At 56.2% G+C, this 13555-nt stretch overlaps 1 protein-coding gene across 1 annotated transcript; it reads left to right on the forward strand.

The window, feature by feature from the left end:
* Positions 1–373: 373 nt before the first annotated feature.
* Positions 374–12527, forward strand: PTGIR (prostaglandin I2 receptor). Its single transcript, XM_073598054.1, is given in 3 exon segments — positions 374–1507; positions 9460–9591; positions 9593–12527. Coding segments are annotated over 3 exon segments (1089 nt in total). The 5' UTR covers positions 374–670; the 3' UTR covers positions 9713–12527.
* Positions 12528–13555: the final 1028 nt, after the last annotated feature.

The following is a 13555-nucleotide window of genomic DNA, read 5'->3' on the forward strand; positions in this document are numbered from 1 at the left end:
AACCAGACTCCCATAACCCGGCGCTGCCTCAAAGCCCCCCCCCCCCGCACTCACCCTTCGCCAAACGCTGCGTCACGTCTCGCCACCCGCTCGCCTGATACGACCGTCCCGGGCTGATCGCACGCCTGTCACATAACTGTCACGTAAAATTTGCTGCTGTTAGGTTTCTTTGCGACATTGTTTAGTGAAGGTTTGGCCGCGTTCCCAGCACGCCGGGGCGTCCTTCCTCTGCCAACTGGCCACATTCGGGAAGTGCCGGTACGGACAGAAGGCGGCAGAGTGCGCCAATCTCTCCCCCCCCCTCACCAGTCTCTGGACGTGTCTGTCTCAGCTGCTGAGTCCCCCCCCCACCCCTCCTCCGCTCGCTCTCTCTCTCTCTCTCTCTCTCGTAGGTCTGATCACTGACAGTTCACAGCGCAGGAGAGTCAAGTGTAAGGCAGACGGAGAGGGACGGAGCGGAGGCGACTCGCAAACTTCTCAGCAGGTCCCACGCCGGGCGGGAGCCATGCATCACAGCGGGCAGAAGAGGAAGAGAAAGTCCTGACTCAGAAGACCTGGGAGAGTTTCTCAGGGTGGAGGACGGAGGAGGAAGCAGGTGCAGAGACGGGCGAGGACTTGCTGCGACAGCAGAATTATTGTTTTTTTTTCTGGTGGGTTCCTCATTTATCCAATGGTTACCCCGCTGCCATCTTTGCCCGCCGGCATGCAGCACTACTGCGAGAATTCCACGCGGGTCCACGTAGACGGCAACCCGGCCGCCAGCACCCTGATGTTCGCCTTGGGCGTCCTGGGAAACCTGCTGGCCCTGGGCATCTTAGGGGTCCACCGACGAGAGAGAAGAGCCCGGGCGTCCCCGTTCTGCATCCTGGTCACCGGGCTGGCCGTCACCGACCTCCTGGGCACCTGCGTCCTGAGCCCGGTGGTCTTCGTGTCCTACGCCCGGCAGGCGTCGCTCCTGGCGCTGGGTTCCCGGCCGCTGTGCCAGTTCTTTGCCTTCGCCATGACCTTCTTCAACCTGGCCTCCATGATGATCCTGTTCTTCATGGCCTTTGAGCGGTGTCTGGCCATCAGCCACCCGTACGTCTACACTCAGCACAGCTGGGGGCGCCGCCTGGCCAGGACCGCGCTGCCAACCTCCTACGTTGTAACGGCCGTGCTCTGCGCCCTGCCGCTGGTCGGTGTGGGTGAACATAAGCAGTACTGCCCTGGTACCTGGTGCTTCATCAGGATGGCGGTGGCGTCCACTGCCGGGAACGGGGGAGCACTGGCCTTCTCGCTGATCTACGCCACCCTGACCGGACTGCTGATCCTTGCCATCCTGGTGTGCAATGCCTCCGTGACCGCCAGCTTGTGCCGCATGAGGAAAGGTCAGAGGGCGCGGAGAGGGTCACTGCGCAGGGCTGGAGCTCGGGGCTGGTTCCTCGGGGCTGGAGAAGAGGAGCTGGAGCATCTCATCCTGTTGGTGTTGATGACCACCATCTTCATGGTGTGCTCCGTGCCGATGACGGTAAGTGCAATCGGGGGGGCATTTGTAGGCAGTAGGGGTCACCGCCTTGTCATCACTCGGAGCTCCCAGGCTCTGGCCCCGGGGGGGGGGTGGAGAGAAGAGGGTGACATTTCCTGAGGGCCCCCAGGTGGGAGGTTGGTGGGGGTGTGTGTGAGGACAATGTGTACAAAAGATGATTGTGTGAACACCAATGTGTGCTGAGGAGGTCTCCACTGTGTCAGAGTTCATTACAACTGTGTGCAGAGCATGGGGGCCAAAGTATGGGGGCCAGAGTATGGGGGGGCCAGAGTATGGGGGGGCCAAAGTATGGGGGGGCCAAAGTATGGGGGCCAGAGTATAGGGGGCCAGAGTATGGGGGGCCAGGGCATGGGGGCCAGGGCATGAGGGTCAGAGTATGGGGGCCAGAGTATGGGGGCCAAAGTATGGGGGCCAGAGTATGGGGGGGCCAAAGTATGGGGGCCAGAGTATGGGGGGGCCAGAGTATGGGGGGGCCAAAGTATGGGGGCCAGAGTATGGGGGGGCCAGAGTATGGGGGGGCCAAAGTATGGGGGAGCCAAAGTATGGGGGCCAGAGTATGGGGGGCCAGAGTATGGGGGGCCAGGGCATGGGGGCCAGGGCATGAGGGTCAGAGTATGGGGGCCAGAGTATGGGGGCCAAAGTATGGGGGCCAGAGTATGGGGGGGCCAAAGTATGGGGGTCAGAGTATGGGGGCCAGGGCATGAGGGCCAGAGTATGGGGGCCAGGGCATGAGGGCCAGAGTATGGGGGCCAGGGCATCAGGGCCAGAGTATGGGGGCCAGGGCATGGGGCCAGAGTATGGGGGCCAGAGTATGGGGGCCAGAGTATGGGGGCCAGGGCATGAGGGCCAGAGTAGGGGGGCCAGGGCATGAGGGCCAGAGTATGGGGGCCAGGGCATGGGGGCCAGGGCATGGGGGCAGAGTATGGGGGCCAGGGCATGGGGGCAGAGTATGGGGGCCAGAGTATGGGGGGCCAGGGCATGGGGGCCAGAGTATGGGGGCCAAAGTATGGGGGCCAGAGTATGGGGGGGCCAAAGTATGGGGGCCAGAGTATGGGGGCCAGAGTATGGGGGCCAGGGCATGGGGGCCAGGGCATAGGGCCAGAGTATGGGGGGCCAGAGTATGGGGGGCCAGGGCATGGGGGCCAGAGTATGGGGGCCAAAGTATGGGGGCCAGAGTATGGGGGGGCCAAAGTATGGGGGCCAGAGCATGAGGGCCAGAGTATGGGGGCCAGGGCATCAGGGCCAGAGTATGGGGGCCAGGGCATGGGGGCAGAGTATAGGGGCCAGAGTATGGGGGCCAGGGCATGAGGGCCAGAGTATGGGGGCAGAGTATGGGGGCCAGGGCATGGGGGCAGAGTATGGGGGCCAGGGCATGGGGGCCAGAGTATGGGGGCCAGAGCATGGGGGCCAGAGCATGGGGGCCAGACTATGGGGGCCAGGGCATCGGGAACTTTCACTGTGAGGAGAAAACCAGCAATGTCAGTGGAGAGCCCAGCACTGTGAGGGGAAATTCCATGACTGTGAGGGCAGAGCCTAATGTTGTGATAGGAAAGCCCAGCACTGCGATAGGAGAGCCCGGCACTGGGATAGGAGAGCCCGGCACTGGGATAGGAGAGCCCGGCACTGGGATAGGAGATCCCGGCACTGGGATAGGAGAGCCCGGCACTGGGATAGGAGAGCCCGGCACTGCGATAGGAAAGCCCGGCACTGGGATAGGAGAGCCCGGCACTGCGATAGGAAAGCCCGGCACTGGGATAGGAGAGCTCGGCACTGCGATAGGAAAGCCCGGCACTGCGATAGGAGAGCCCGGCACTGCGATAGGAAAGCCCGGCACTGTGATAGGAAAGCCCGGCACTGCGATAGGAGATCCCGACACTGTGATAGGAGAGCCCGGCACTGCGATAGGAGAGCCCGGCACTGCGATAGGAAAGCCCGGCACTGCGATAGGAAAGCCCGGCACTGCGATAGGAAAGCCCGGCACTGCGATATGAAAGCCCGGCACTGCGATAGGAAAGCCCGGCACTGTGATAGGAGAGCCCGGCACTGTCATAGGAGATCCCGGCACTGCGATAGGAAAGCCCGGCACTGCGATAGGAAAGCCCGGCACTGTGATAGGAAAGCCCGGCACTGCGATAGGAGAGCCCGGCACTGCGATAGGAAAGCCCGGCACTGCGATAGGAAAGCCCGGCACTGCGATAGGAAAGCCCCATACTGGGATAGGAGAGCCCGGCACTGGGATAGGAAAGCCCGATACTGGGATAGGAGAGCCCGGCACTGTGATAGGAAAGCCCGGCACTGCGATAGGAAAGCCCGGCACTGCGATAGGAAAGCCCGGCACTGTGATAGGAGATCCTGGCACTGCGATAGGAAAGCCCGGCACTGCAATAGGAAAGCCCGGCACTGGGATAGGAGAGCCCGGCACTGCGATAGGAGAGCCCGGCACTGCGATAGGAGAGCCCGGCACTGCGATAGGAAAGCCCGGCACTGCGATAGGAGAGCCCGGCACTGTGATAGGAGAGCCCGGCAATGTGATAGGAGAGCCCGGCACTGCGATAGGAAAGCCCGGCACTGCAATAGGAAAGCCCGGCACTGGGATAGGAGAGCCCGGCACTGGGATAGGAGAGCCCGGCACTGTGATAGGAGAGCCCGGCACTGTGATAGGAGAGCCCGGCACTGTGATAGGAGAGCCCGGCACTGCGATAGGAGAGCCCGGCACTGTGGTAGGAAAGCCCGGCACTGTCATAGGAGATCCCGGCACTGGGATAGGAAAGCCCGGCACTGTGATAGGAGAGCCCGGCACTGTGATAGGAGAGCCCGGCACTGTGATATGAAAGCCCGGCACTGTGATAGGAGAGCCCGGCACTGTGATAGGAGAGCCCGGCACTGTGATATGAAAGCCCGGCTCTGTGATAGGAAAGCCCGGCACTGTGATAGGAAAGCCCGGCACTGTGATAGGAAAGCCCGGCACTGTGATAGGAAAGCCCGGCACTGTCATAGGAGATCCCGGCACTGGGATAGGAGAGCCCGGCACTGGGATAGGAGAGCCCGGCACTGTGATAGGAAAGCCCGGCACTGTCATAGGAGATCCCGGCACTCGGATAGGAGAGCCCGGCACTGGGATAGGAGAGCCCGGCACTGTGATAGGAGAGCCCGGCACTTTGATAGGAGAGCCCGGCACTGTGATAGGAAAGCCCGGCACTGCGATAGGAAAGCCCGGCACTGGGATAGGAAAGCCCGGCACTGTGATAGGAAAGCCCGGCACTGCGATAGGAAAGCCCGGCACTGCGATAGGAAAGCCCGGCACTGGGATAGGAGAGCCCGGCACTGGGATAGGAGAGCCCGGCACTGGGATAGGAAAGCCCGATACTGGGATAGGAGAGCCCGGCACTGCGATAGGAAAGCCCGGCACTGTGATAGGAAAGCCCGGCACTGCGATAGGAAAGCCCGGCACTGTGATAGGAAAGCCCGGCACTGCGATAGGAAAGCCCGGCACTGGGATAGGAAAGCCCGATACTGGGATAGGAGAGCCCGGCACTGTGATAGGAGAGCCCGGCACTGTGATAGGAGAGCCCGGCACTGTGATAGGAAAGCCCGGCACTGCGATAGGAGAGCCCGGCACTGTCATAGGAGATCCCGGCACTGTCATAGGAGATCCCGGCACTGGGATAGGAGAGCCCGGCACTGTGATAGGAAAGCCCGGCACTGTGATAGGAAAGCCCGGCACTGTGATAGGAGAGCCCGGCACTGTGATAGGAGAGCCCGGCACTGTGATAGGAAAGCCCGGCACTGTCATAGGAGATCCCGGCACTGGGATAGGAGATCCCGGCACTGGGATAGGAAAGCCCGGCACTGTGATAGGAGATCCCGGCACTGTGATAGGAGATCCCGGCACTGTGATAGGAAAGCCCGGCACTGTGATAGGAGATCCCGGCACTGTCATAGGAGATCCCGGCACTGCGATAAGCACTGTGGTTGGTGCCGGTTGGAGGTCTCCTCCACTCACATCCCATATATGATGAGTTATGGAGCCAACGTTCTCCAGCCGAGGAGTCGTTATAAAATTCCACATTCCTGAGCGCCAGTCACATGGCAGACAATTATCGCTGTCTGTACAGGAAATGCCCGGAGCGTGTTCTCACCGTGTCCCCGCTTTATTAGGCACTAGAGGGGCCTCCACCAATGAGGAGAATCGCACGTCACGTCAGCCAGCAGGCTGGAAAATCTCTGCATTGTCATCAACCTGTCAGACCTGAGATCACCCCCTCCCCCCCCCCCAGTCCTTACATAGGCGGCTGCATTAGTTTTCAGGTTTATTCTCTCTGATCCCCCCACTAACACACTTCCTGTCCCAGGGTGACAACGCTTACTCCTCCATTGTATCTCTGTGAGCCTCAGGGACCGAAACCCTATAACTACACCTACCAACCTGTGACTGACCCTACCTACCTATAACTACGCCTACCTACCTATAACTACACCTACCTACCTATGACTGACCCTACCTACCTATAACTACGCCTACCTACCTATAACTACACCTACCTACCTATGACTGACCCTACACCTACCTACCTATGACTGACCCTACACCTACCTACCTATGACTGACCCTACCTACCTATAACTACGCCTACCTACCTATGACTACGCCTACCTACCTATAACTACACCTACCTACCTATGACTGACCCTACCTATGACTGACCCTACCTACCTACCTATAACTACGCCTACCTACCTATAACTACGCCTACCTACCTATAACTACACCTACCTACCTATGACTGACCCTACCTACCTATAACTACACCTACCTATGACTGACCCTACCTACCTATAACTACACCTACCTACCTATGACTGACCCTACCTACCTATAACTACACCTACCTACCTATGACTGACCCTACCTACCTATAACTACGCCTACCTACCTATAACTACACCTACCTACCTATGACTGACCCTACCTACCTATAACTACACCTACCTACCTATGACTGACCCTACCTACCTATAACTACGCCTACCTACCTATAACTACACCTACCTATGACTGACCCTACCTACCTATAACTACACCTACCTACCTATGACTGACCCTACCTACCTATAACTACACCTACCTACCTATGACTGACCCTACCTACCTACCTATAACTACGCCTACCTACCTATAACTACGCCTACCTACCTATAACTACACCTACCTACCTATGACTGACCCTACCTACCTATAACTACACCTACCTATGACTGACCCTACCTACCTATAACTACACCTACCTACCTATGACTGACCCTACCTACCTATAACTACACCTACCTACCTATGACTGACCCTACCTACCTATAACTACACCTACCTACCTATAACTACACCTACCTACCTATAACTACGCCTACCTATAACTACACCTACCTACCTATAACTACACCTACCTACCTATGACTGACCCTACCTATCTATAACTACGCCTACCTACCTATAACTACACCTACCTACCTATAACTACACCTACCTACCTATAACTACACCTACCTACCTATGACTGACCCTACCTACCTACCTATGACTGACCCTACCTACCTATAACTACACCTACCTACCTATGACTGACCCTACCTACCTATAATTACACCTACCTACCTATAACTACACCTACCTACCTATGACTGACCCTACCTATCTATAACTACACCTACCTACCTATAACTACACCTACCTACCTATAACTACACCTACCTACCTATGACTGACCCTACCTACCTATAACTACACCTACCTACCTATGACTGACCCTACCTACCTACCTATGACTGACCCTACCTACCTATGACTGACCCTACCTACCTACCTATGACTGACCCTACCTATGACTGACCCTACCTACCTATAACTACACCTACCTACCTATAACTACACCTACCTACCTATGACTGACCCTACCTACCTATAACTACACCTACCTACCTATGGGGGGGGGTGAGTCCACTGATCACACATTGATACATACAGAGCTCTGATTGTACAGTGGAAGGTTGTGTGATGAGGAAAGTCATCCTCTGTGTGTGAGCGGGGCCCCCCCGTGTGCTGTGTGTGTGAGCGGGGCCCCCCGTGTGCTGTGTGTGTGAGCGGGGCCCCCCGTGTGCTGTGTGTGTGAGCGGGGCCCCCATTACATCATCCCTCACCTCATAAACTGGGACAGACAGAAACCCGATAACCATCTGCAAATCACCAGAGGCCTCCGAGATCCATCCCCCCCCATCACATCCCCCACTGAAGAACGCTTTACTCTCCTGGAGAATATCGCACCCCGACCTGAGTATTACCCCTCTCCTGAACCCCCATCTGAGTATTACCCCTCTCCTGAACCCCCATCTGAGTATTACCCCTCTCCTGAACCCCCATCTGAGTATTACCCCTCTCCTGAACCCCCATCTGAGTATTACCCCTCTCCTGAACCCCCATCTGAGTATTACCCCTCTCCTGAACCCCCATCTGAGTATTACCCCTCTCCTGAACCCCCATCTGAGTATTACCCCTCTCCTGGAGAATATCGCACCCCGACCTGAGTATTACCCCTCTCCTGAACCCCCACCTGAGTATTACCCCTCTCCTGAACCCCCATCTGAGTATTACCCCTCTCCTGGAGAATATTGCACCCCCATCTGAGTATTCCCCCTCTCCTGCAGAATATTGCACCCCCACCCGAGTATTACCCCTCCCCTGCAGAATATAGCACCCCCACCTGACTATTGCCCCTCTCCTGCAGAGTATCGCACCCCTACCTGAGTATTACCCCTCTCCTGCAGAATATAGCACCCCCTACCTGAGTATTGCCTCTCTCCTGCAGAGTATAGCACCCCCACCTGAGTATTCCTCCCTCTCCTGCAGAATATCGCACCCCCATATGAGTATTCCCCCTCTCCTGCAGAATATAGCACCCCCTACCTGAGTATTCCCCCTCTCCTGCAGAATATAGCACCCCCTACCTGAGTATTACCCCTCTCCTGCAGAGTATAGCACCCCCACCTGAGTATTACCCCTCTCCTGCAGAATATAGCACCCCCACCTGAGTATTACCCCTCTACTGCAGAGTATAGCACCCCTACCTGAGTATTACCCCTCTACTGCAGAGTATAGCACCCCCACCTGAGTATTACCCCTCTACTGCAGAGTATAGCACCCCCACCTGAGTATTACCCCTCTACTGCAGAGTATAGCACCCCTACCTGAGTATTACCCCTCTCCTGCAGAATATTGCACCCCCACCTGAGTATTCCCCCTCTCCTGCAGAATATCGCACCCCACCTGAGTATTCCCCCTCTCCTGCAGAATATAGCACCCCCTACCTGAGTATTGCCCCTCTCCTGCAGAATATAGCACCCCCTACCTGAGTATTGCCCCTCTCCTGCACCCCCATCTAAGTATTACCCCTCTCCTGCAGAATATAGCACCCCCACCTGAGTTTTCCCCCTCTCCTGCAGAATATCGCACCCCCACCTGAGTATTCCCCCTCTCCTGCAGAATATAGCACCCCCTACCTGAGTATTGCCCCTCTCCTGCAGAATATAGCACCCCCTACCTGAGTATTGCCCCTCTCCTGCACCCCCATCTAAGTATTCCCCCTCTCCTGCAGAATATAGCACCCCCACCTGAGTATTACCCCTCTCCTGAAGAATATAGCACCCCCACCTGAGTATTACCCCTCTCCTGCAGAATATAGCACCCCCCACCTGAGTATTACCCCTCTCCTGCAGAATATAGCACCCCTATCCGAGTATTACCCCTCTCCTGCAGAATATAGCACCCCTATCCGAGTATTACCCCTCTCCTGCAGAATATAGCACCCCCATCTGAGTATTACCCCTCTCCTGCAGAATATCGCACCCCCTCACTGATCTTACTGACGTCTTCCTCTCTCTGACAGCTCCGGGCGTTCCTGGGGGCCTTGTACCAGAATGAGCCTCATGATGAGTCCGGCGACCTCCTGGCCTTCCGATTCAGCGCTGTGAACCCCATCCTGGACCCCTGGATATTCATCATCTTCCGCGGCCCTGTTTTTCAAGAAGCTCCACTCTCTGCTCTGCACATCCTGGGGACGGACCAGCAAAGCAGTGCCAGCGGTGAGTTCCCTGGACACCACCACCATCAGCCCCATGACTTCCATCAGCGGGCCCTGAGAGGCCAGAGGAGCGCACGCAACTGACGCAGATCTGCCAGTGATAAGGACAGAGAAGTGCCAGGCGGGCGGAGAGGGGCCCCCCAAGACCAGGTGACCCCCCCCATAGGGGAAAGTCACCTGGATTATTTATGGGTGTCACAGGAGCGAGCCGCGGCCTGGCGCCATTCTACAACCGATTCTGGGACAAAATATTCACAAAACTTTATTTATGACACAACATGGAGGACGCCATATCCCAGAGCATCTGTGATCCCCATGGCAGCCAATCCGCTTCCTTCATTCTGAGGTGGCTGGGGGATCTGGTTGCTATGGGTAACACAGACGTCACAGGCGATCACAGAACACATGCGTAGCATGACTGGTACCCTTTAGCTTTAGAAAGCACATTATTTATTGAATCTGGCTCCACCCCTGCAGGTCCACATCAGCCAATCCCCTACACCACAAAAAGTTTTCCCTGCCCCCTAGAGACTGAAAGGAGGAAAAAGAATACAGACGATTGAAAGTGCACAGAAATCTGCTGACAGCACACAAAGTGAGCACACAGGTTATGGCGGGTCCCGCCTGTCGCTGTGAAGACGGGTGGTAGGCGGGTACCGGTGCAGCGTTTGTACTTATGACGCAATCCGGGCCCGGAATGACACTGAGGGACATAAAGGGGAGGGGCTACTGGAGGGCGGGTCATAATAATCAATGATGGAGGTATAGGAGTGGTGGGATCGTCATTGATTGGTGGGAGGAAATAGTGGGAGGAGCCAAAGACTGCAGGGGGCTTATAAGTTAATGATGGATATAAAGGGGAGGGCTATGGTAGGGCAGGCACAGACCGTGGGGCTGGATTGGATAAAGATGGATATAGAGGGGATAGTAGGGGAGGCACAGACCACGGGGCTGGATTAGATAATGATGGATATAGAGGAGAGGGACTATGGAAGGGAAGGCACAGACTGCGGGGGTGGATTGGATAATGATGGATATAGAGGAGAGGGACTATAGAAGGACAGGCACAGACCGGGGGGGTGGGTTAGATAAGGATGGATATAGAGGAGAGGGACTATAGAAGGACAGGCACAGACCGGGGGGGTGGGTTAGATAAGGATGGATATAGAGGGGAAGGACTATAGAAGGGCAGGCACAGACCGCGGGGGTGGGTTAGATAAGGATGGATATAGAGGGGAGGGACTATAGAAGGACAGGCACAGACCGCGGGGGTGGGTTAGATAAGGATGGATATAGGGGGGAGGGACTATAGAAGGGCAGGCACAGACCGCGGGGGTGGGTTAGATAAGGATGGATATAGGGGGGAGGGACTATAGAAGGGCAGGCACAGACCGCGGGGGTGGGTTAGATAAGGACGGATATAGAGGGGAGGGACTATAGAAGGAAAGGCCAGACCGCGGGGGTGGATTGGATAATGATGGATATAAAGGGGAGGGACTATGGGAAGGTGAACACAACCTAGAGGGGCGTATTAAACAACAATGGATTAAATGGAGAGGTGGGATCTTTAAAAATGAATGGGAGGGATTATGAAAGGGAAGCCATATACTGCGGGGGCGTATCAGATGATGGATATTAAGAGGAAGGATTAGGGGGTGGCAGTCAAGGACAGTGGGGCAGTATTAGATAATGATGGATATAAAGGGCAGGGACAGGGGAGAGGGCAGGTCGCAGACTGTGGGGGTGGCTTAGATCATGATGGGTTTAAAGGGGAGGGACTATGGAGGGGCCGGCACAGACTGTGGGGGTGGCTTAGATAATGATGAATATAAAGGGGAGGGGCTATGGAGGGGCTGGCACAGACTGTGGGGGTAGATTAGATAATGATAGATCTAAAGGGGAAGGAGTATGCGAGGGTGGGCACAGACCTCTGGGGCGTATCAGAAAAGGATGGATATAAAGGGGAGGGGCTGTTAGAGGGCAGGCACAGATTGCTGGGGTGGATTCAATTTTGATGGATAAAGAGGAAGGAGAAATAGAGGGTGGGCACAGACCTCAGGGGGCGTTTCAGATAACAATGGATATAAAGGGGAGGGACTATGGAGGGGCCGGCACAGACTGTGGGGGTGGATTAGATAATGATAGATATAAAGGGGAAGAAGAAAGGGAGGGTGGGCACAGACCTCGGGGGGGGGGCGTATCAGATAACAATGGATATAAAGGGGAGGAGCTATGAGAGGGTGACAGATAAAAAGGAGAGGTGGGATCTTTATTTATTGGTGGAGTGATTAGTTAAAGACCGGGGGGGGGGGTATTAGATATTAATGGATATAAAGGAGGGTGGGAGCGCGGAGAGACGACGGCGCCGCATTGTGTGCGATGTGCAGATTTCGGCTCACATTCCAGAATCCACATCCTGTTTATTTCTCAGAAATCCTCTTCACACAATCGTGATCGGTCACACACAGATTAAAGGGTGACACGCGTCACGTATGACACCCGCAGTAGATAGAAACGCGCTGACGCCGCACGTTGTGATCAATTCATTAGAGAGAAAAGAGGTCAGGTCGAGTTATTGGTCCATTGTTATGTGTTGGCAGCCAATCAGAATGAAGGACAGACAAGTATTGATCCGATTATTATAATGATCCCAGGAGCTGATCAATACTTGTCTGTGATGATGACACAAAGTATCGATATGAAGTGATCTGGTGTTCGGGGGATCCTAGAGGCTGCATGGAAATATGAGACATCTCAGGACACTGGTCCTCCATCCCACATACCCCCCGGGGGGGCAGTTCACCCCCCCCAGATACTCCGCAGGGGTGGGAAGCTCACTCCAGTATTGCACTAGTTCAAACATCATTAAATGACGTTATAAATGATCCGATGTCTGTGTTCTGTGTCTCTACTCATTTCCAATCATCCTCTGCACAAGACTGCCAGCCAATCAGGTGCTTCTGCCCTGCAGAGGGCTGCAATCCTAACATGTTTCAAGCTCTGGAGGATGGAGGGATTCAGGCACTGGGGGCGGGAGGAGGAGGTGTTATATGGACTGGGGGCGGGAGGGGGAGATGTTATATGGACTGGGGGCGGGAGGGGGAGGTGTTATATGGACTTGGGGCAGGAGGGGGAGTTGTTATATGGACTGGGGGCGGGAGGGGGAGATGGTTATATGGACTGGGGGCAGGAGGGGGAGGTGTTATATGGACTGGGGGCGGGAGGGGGAGATGTTATATGGACTGGGAGCGGGAGGGGGAGGTGTTATATGGACTGGGGGCAGGAGGGGGAGGTGTTATATGGACTGGGGGCGGAAGGGGGAGGTGTTATATGGACTGGGAGCGGGAGGGGGAGGTGTTATATGGACTGGGGGCAGGAGGGGGAGGTGTTATATGGACTGGGGGGCGGGAGGGGGAGGTGTTATATGGACTGGGGGGCGGGAGGGGGAGATGTTATATGGACTGGGAGCGGGAGGGGGAGGTGTTATATGGACTGGGGGCAGGAGGGGGAGGTGTTATATGGACTGGGGGCGGAAGGGGGAGGTGTTATATGGACTGGGAGCGGGAGGGGGAGGTGTTATATGGACTGGGGGCAGGAGGGGGAGGTGTTATATGGACTGGGGGCGGGAGGGGGAGGTGTTATATGGACTGGGGGCAGGAGGGGGAGGTGTTATATGGACTGGGGGCGGGAGGGGGAGATGTTATATGGACTGGGAGCGGGAGGGGGAGGTGTTATATGGACTGGGGGCGGGAGGGGGAGGTGTTATATGGACTGGGGGCAGGAGGGAGAGGTGTTATATGGACTGGGGGCGGGAGGGGGAGGTGTTATATGGACTGGGGGCAGGAGGGAGAGGTGTTATATGGACTGGGGGCAGGAGGAGAAGGTGTTATATGGACTGGGG

Source organism: Aquarana catesbeiana, linkage group LG09 (assembly GCF_042186555.1).
Source record: "Aquarana catesbeiana isolate 2022-GZ linkage group LG09, ASM4218655v1, whole genome shotgun sequence".
Taxonomy (NCBI): domain Eukaryota; kingdom Metazoa; phylum Chordata; class Amphibia; order Anura; family Ranidae; genus Aquarana; species Aquarana catesbeiana.